Genomic DNA, 6000 nt, shown 5'->3' with positions numbered 1-6000 from the left:
GCGGGGTTGGTCATTGTAAGGAGGTTTGATGTAGTTTTTTTTTTTTTTTTTTTTGTTATTTTTATATTTTTTTTTCAAAGTTTTGTTCTTGTTGGACTTTTGACATCCGTATTCCTTTCAAGAGTTCAGCGGGGTTGGTCATTGTAAGGAGGTTTGATGTAGTTTCTTTTACTTTTTTCTCCTCCTTTCTTTGTTCAAGTAAAAGTTTTTGTGGTCCAGAAAAGGTAGCTGTCATTCAAGCAGGGTTTTGTGGGGAAAGAAGTGTGTATATGTGTGCAGAAGAGGGGAAAAAAAAGTCCTGGGGCTAACCAGGCTGGTACAAATTCACTCTGAGTTCCAAAGTTTTAGTACATCCAAAAAGGAGGTGTCCTTGACTCGGTCATCGCTCTCTCTCTCTCTCCTCTGTTTTCTGAAGCAGCCTCAGTGGTCCAGATGTTGAGTTTGCACTCAGTGGTGGGTAGCAAATAATCAACAGCTCAACAAAACCTGAAAAGCACAGAAGAAAAAGGGACTGTTTGAGTAAAGGAATGTGTGGAGAAACAACACAAGGTTTCACGTTTTGCACCTTGATGCATTGATGCTTGCACTTTTCCACAGGATAGCGACTGGCTCGAGCTTTTCTGCAGATCGCTTAGGTTCCTAGAAGTATCCCACGAAAACTGCACTTTGATACCAGCAGCTGTGGGGTTTGAAGGTGTGTCTAGCTTTGCTGTTCATTTGTGCACTTGCTTGGATCTGATTTAGATAATTGAATGAGACAGCTAGGTCGCTTGCCGTTGAACTTTCATTACACATTTCTACATTATACTGGAAAACAAGAAAAATGACAGGGAGATATTTGCTTTGATTTTTAAATTAATTTTTCTTTGGAAGCAATGACGTCACCAGTGTTGTGTGTTCCTTCTCTGTTGATTCTTGCTGTATTTACATGCAGATGGAGCGGTGCAGAATACTTAACAGGACACCTGCCTCTCTAAAGCGTCTTAGCCAGCACTAAGACTCTAAGTCCTGGTGTGGATAAACAAAGATCATTTTGCTGAGACAATTTTCAAAACAAATCAGTGCTCATCCTGCAGTGAATTAATCTGGCTTCCTGGCTGCAGCTCCGTTGTTATCTTCTATGCGATGAAACAAATTTTTCGTTTCTATTAAAAAACAAACTGTTCAATCCTGTTTTTGAAATGGTGAAGGGATTCTAATCGAGACACACCTTACCGTGTCATTAGATGTTAAATAAGAGTACTCTAGCTTGCTGTTGTGACAACAGTGTGTTATTATTCTATTTTATTCTATTTTTATTTTTTTAGATGATAATACCAATAGTAAAGCTGGTGATGCAAGTCGAAAAGCAGCTCGCTAATCAGTTGAGAGCGTAATGATGCTCTGGGAAAAAAAAAAAAGGAAATCAGAAGATGTTTTCTCCAACATTCAGTTAAAAAAAATCATTTTACATATCAAAAGGAGTGGCGGCACACATTTGATGACAAATTCATATGAGATTGCTCTTCCACCTGCAGTGATTTGCCTCAGGACACTGTCTGGTATGGTTCAGTTAGTTTGTGAGTGGGTGATAAGTTGCCCTTGAATGAAGTCATCAGTAGTGAATGAACGACACAGCCTAAACTCTCCATCACACAGATGAAGGGAGGAGACAAAGAGGAACAGCACAATTACCTGCCTGAGGGGTAATAAATGCCTCTCCCTTGGAAGCACTTTCTTCCCTGTGCAACATGCTGAACCATTTACCAATTATCTTTTACCTACGAGGTAACATACAGGGTCATTTACTGTAAAGTCGTTCTGCAAATAGAGGAGGCTACTTTTTTCGGCCAGCCTGGAAGCTGACATCAAAACAAGGTTTCACTTTCAGTATAGATAGACACGTCTTATGGTTCACAATTACATTTAACATCTTATATTCTCAATATGTTTTAACTAGTCTGTTTGCCCCCTGTGTGTGTGGGACATTTCCGTTAGCGCTGTGCATCACAGCACTCTTGTTTTCAGCGAATGATGCACGGAGCTAAGAGTGTTTTCTGCCGAAGAAGGCGATGTGAGCGACACTTGTTTGCCCGAGAACACACGGCGCTCTGGCGAGAGTGTTGTTAGGTGTGTGTGCTGCACGTGAGGCACTGTAACACAGCTGTCAGCAGGTTAAAGCTGCAGGAGTTTTAGACAATGCAGTCGCTGCTGAAATTCCCTGAAATGTCACGTTTCACTCTCAGCTTGTCTTGGGAAATATCTGCATGTGACTAATGATAACAAAAAAAAAATCATTATTGTCATCTTCAATAAAGGGTAAGACAACAGCTGCAAAATTTCCTCTTGTTCTTTAGCAGGAAAAACGATTTAATCATTTCACTGTTCAATGAAAACATGAGCATGCTCAGTGAGTGCTTTCATGCACAACAGTGAACACAATTGGGGATTAAAAAGAAGAGTTTCTCAACGAGGCTGAATCAGAGGATCACAAGATACTGAAAAAGCTGAAAACTGATGTTGATGCTTCTGCCTTAAAAGCATTTTGTGTAGTGGAAATCATTACTACTGTACAAGTATACCAGTGCATCATCCAAAAAGGTTTTGACTATCATGTAAAGATAAAAAACAAACAAAACATTTTTAACATGAAGAGGAATAGTCCTGAATCAAAATCTCTAATTGTCCTGCATGGATGCTGCATTCTCTGAGGTAAATAGTAGAAGTGTAAAAGCATCTCAGATGGTATAGGTTTGTAAATGCTTTTGTACATCACATGGATAACTTGAACATCTGAGACTTGGTGGTAGTGAATGTTACAAAGAGGTTTTGAAGCAACATATGCTGCCATTCAATTGTCTTTTTGAGATAAGGCCTTGTTTACATCCTCACTAAACCCCATTCTGCGGGTATTACAACAGCGTTGCTTCATATTAAGAGCAGCTATAACTACCTGTATACAGTCTAGACCTGTCAGTTCTTTTTTCAAAAATTTATGAAACAAAAGACAGCGGATTCTTGAGCAGAAAATCCTTTAACAAGGAAGACTGGGGAAGATTTTGCTCTCTATAGGTGAACATTTGGTCTCATTGGTTCCCAAACACTTACAGAGTGCTGTTAAAAGAAGAGGTGATGCAATGCAGTGGTAAACATACCATGTTTCTAACTGTTTTTTGTGTGTTGCTGGCATCAAATTCAACATGAGCACATTTTTTTTAAACAAAATGTTTCAACTTTAATACAATTTTTATATTTTATACAATTCAATGTATTGGTTACATTATTTTTATTTATTTATTTATTTAGGTTTGTAGTCATGGTCCTGGGAGGATTGTGGGAATGTCAACACCTGGTTTTGTTTGGTGAGTGTTTGCCAGTATAATTTGCAATAGCTGTGCATGCGCTCAAGAAACCACCTGTGAAACTAAATTGACAACAGGTGTTCCTCAAGGAGTCAACACTGATGCCTAACCTGTCTTTCCCTGTGTTCGACAGCTGCCCCGGCCGCCAGGGTGGCGGTGGCTGGCTGGGGCGCGGGCTAGTAGGGACGGTTGGCATCCTTTGGCCTCTTCAGTTGCACCTTGAGTCTTTTCATGCCGATCTGGAAGCCATTCATTGACTGGATGGCAGCTTGGGCACTACCTGGGTTGTCGAAACTTACAAACCCTGGGGGAAAGGCCAAAAGAGAGAGAAAGAGAAAGGAGGAGATATTGTTATATGAAGAAGCAAGAGCAGTTTGGGACACTAAAAACATGGAATGTGAAGATGAGTTCATTAAGATCCAATAGTCATTTACAGGTGTGTATGATATGAAAACTGGAACGATAATGAAAACCTTTAATCAGCACATAAAACTAAAAAACAGTTACCATTCATGAAACAACTAGTTGTAAGCGTAAATCTAATATAGTGTGATTATTAAAAAAAAAGCACATTAAACTAACATCACACAGATGTGTAATAGTATGACAACAACAACAGGATTACAGGATAATGGGGTTTTATAACTAAAACATCAATATGGCAGTGCAACATTTCAGTTTTGCTTTTTAACTTCCACTGTGATGTGGGGGGGAAAAAGCGTCAAATAACAAATTAAAACCCGCATCACAAAAACGCCAACATGAATTGAGGAAATACATTAATGCAGCGTATTAGTGAGCGAAAGCTAATTTGCAAATGGGTTGCACCTGATGGACTCTCCATAAAACATTCTCCACAATCCATTTATAATTTGCCACATAATTATGCGTTCGACTACGCTGCACTGTCAGCAGCATGACGTGAGATGGCAGTTTTCTGTCTTTGCACAGCAGACTAACTGTGGGATTCTGAAGTTACGTTCTTGGCATGCATCCCTTTTTTTGTTTTTAGCTGAAAGGAAGCTATAGTCAGGGGCATGCGACTGAAAAACCCACATTTGTATTATACAGTCGTAATCGAAAGATAAAACGGGCCGCTGAGTTCTCAGATCTCAGCTGTCTGTAACGCTTGGAAAAGGAAAACAAAATATCCAAAATATCCACTCTTTCTTATTAGTAACAGCACACCTGCAGAGAAACGATCTGCTCTTTTGTTCATCTTTTTAAAGGGAGAGGTGTCGAGAGGTTTGGGGGTAGGGAAGGCGTGGGGGTGGGAAGGGAGTATTGACTGCAGTGCAAAAAAAGGGTGATTAGGAAAAAAAAAGAATAATAATAATCAGGAATAAATAACCAATAATCGTTTGGTTTTGTTCATTTTTACCCACCAAAGCATTTACTTTGGTTTGTCGCCCGATCCACAAACACTTTGGAGGAGATGACATTACCGAATGGCAGGAACATCTGCATCAGCTCTCCATCTCCAAACTCCTGAGGGAGGTGGTAGATGAACAGGTTGCAGCCTTCCGGTCCTGCGTGGAAAGAAACGGAGAAAGGCGAGAGAAGAGAGGGGGAGGGAGAGAGATAAGAAGGCAAAGGTCAGAGAAAAGGGTCAAGGAAAGAGACGGGAAGTAAGAATGGGAAAGGCAGACCACGAGAGGAGAAAACTCTGTGATGACAGTAAGAAATTATTTAAAGTGTAAAGTAAAAGATAAAGAGGGTAGAAGAGCACATTGTTAGTCAAAGTGGGCTAAAAGGCAGTGAAAGTCAGTTGCCTCTGACAGCTTGTTATAAATGATGTATAAACTCAATTTTCTGCCAAAAATAGAATAATGTTGGTTATTTTAGAAAAGACCTACATTTTTTTAAACATAAGCTCTCACAGAAACCAATCAAGATGAACATTTCAACATTTGATTGCATAATTTCATCAATTTTCTTTGTTTTCTAGCTGTGTCGGTCCTATGTGGTAGTTAATCTTGGATTGTTGTTTTGACTAAACTAGAATTTAAAATGCGTCAGAGTGAAAAACACAAAATAAATGTTCCAGTTTTCTGCATCAGACCATCTTTATGCCCAGTTTCACATTTACATTTTTTTCCTTAAATGTGTTTCTTAATATTTGCCTAGTTTTAAGGTTCCAGAGTTGCAAAAATGAAACACGAATAAAACCCATAAAAAGTGTAGAGCAGTTTTCTCCAAGGCTTCAGTCACAGTTGAATGGTAACCTTAAGTTGTCAGGTGATTGCTGAATGTTAAGTATCATGAAAACTAACAACCTTCATACTGATAATTTTATGGCACCCCTTACTATATGACTCCCAAATGCTTAAAATATGGCCTCTGGGTTGCCACAGCTGTGAAATCATCTGCAATTTTTATCTTAACTTCCACAAGAGGGCAGTAAGGTCCCAGGCATGGGTGTTGAGCTTGGCGGTCATTCGGTTCATGAGAAGGCTTACAGCTGAGTTTGAGATACTCAGTAATATTCTTCTTTTTCTTTTTCTTTGACTCATTCTCAACTCTGTCCTCTGTTTTTTTTATATTACCGAACCAAAAAGCACCAATAATAAAAAAGCTGTTTTGTATCAGGTAAACAAAAACACCCCAAAACACTGCTGAATATTTGTACTTTTCGTAAAAACTGACTGGCAACATTTCA

The 6000-nt window shown here is 39.2% G+C and overlaps 1 protein-coding gene across 11 annotated transcripts in view; it reads right to left on the bottom strand.

The window, feature by feature from the left end:
* Positions 1 to 29: 29 nt before the first annotated feature.
* The window catches only part of celf4 (CUGBP, Elav-like family member 4), a 97667-nt gene continuing 91696 nt past the window's right edge, over positions 30 to 6000 (bottom strand). For 8 of the 11 annotated variants that reach the window (XM_042219400.1, XM_042219404.1, XM_005918642.2 and 5 more), the window contains 3 exons: positions 4727 to 4870; positions 3452 to 3645; positions 30 to 486 (listed from right to left, as the gene is read on the bottom strand). In XM_042219400.1, coding sequence (XP_042075334.1) covers positions 3518 to 3645; positions 4727 to 4870 — 272 coding nt within the window. In that variant the 3' untranslated portion in view covers positions 30 to 486; positions 3452 to 3517. The remainder of the gene's footprint in view (positions 487 to 3451; positions 3646 to 4726; positions 4871 to 6000) is intronic. The other 3 variants (XM_042219405.1, XM_005918643.2, XM_042219403.1) reach the window with 1 other exon arrangement.

Source organism: Haplochromis burtoni, unplaced genomic scaffold, assembly GCF_018398535.1.
Source record: "Haplochromis burtoni strain Fernald_Lab_line unplaced genomic scaffold, NCSU_Asbu1 Contig_32, whole genome shotgun sequence".
Lineage (NCBI taxonomy): Eukaryota > Metazoa > Chordata > Actinopteri > Cichliformes > Cichlidae > Haplochromis > Haplochromis burtoni.
The sequence above is the reverse complement of the archived record's forward strand: the minus strand, read 5'-3'. Positions and strand labels throughout refer to the sequence as shown.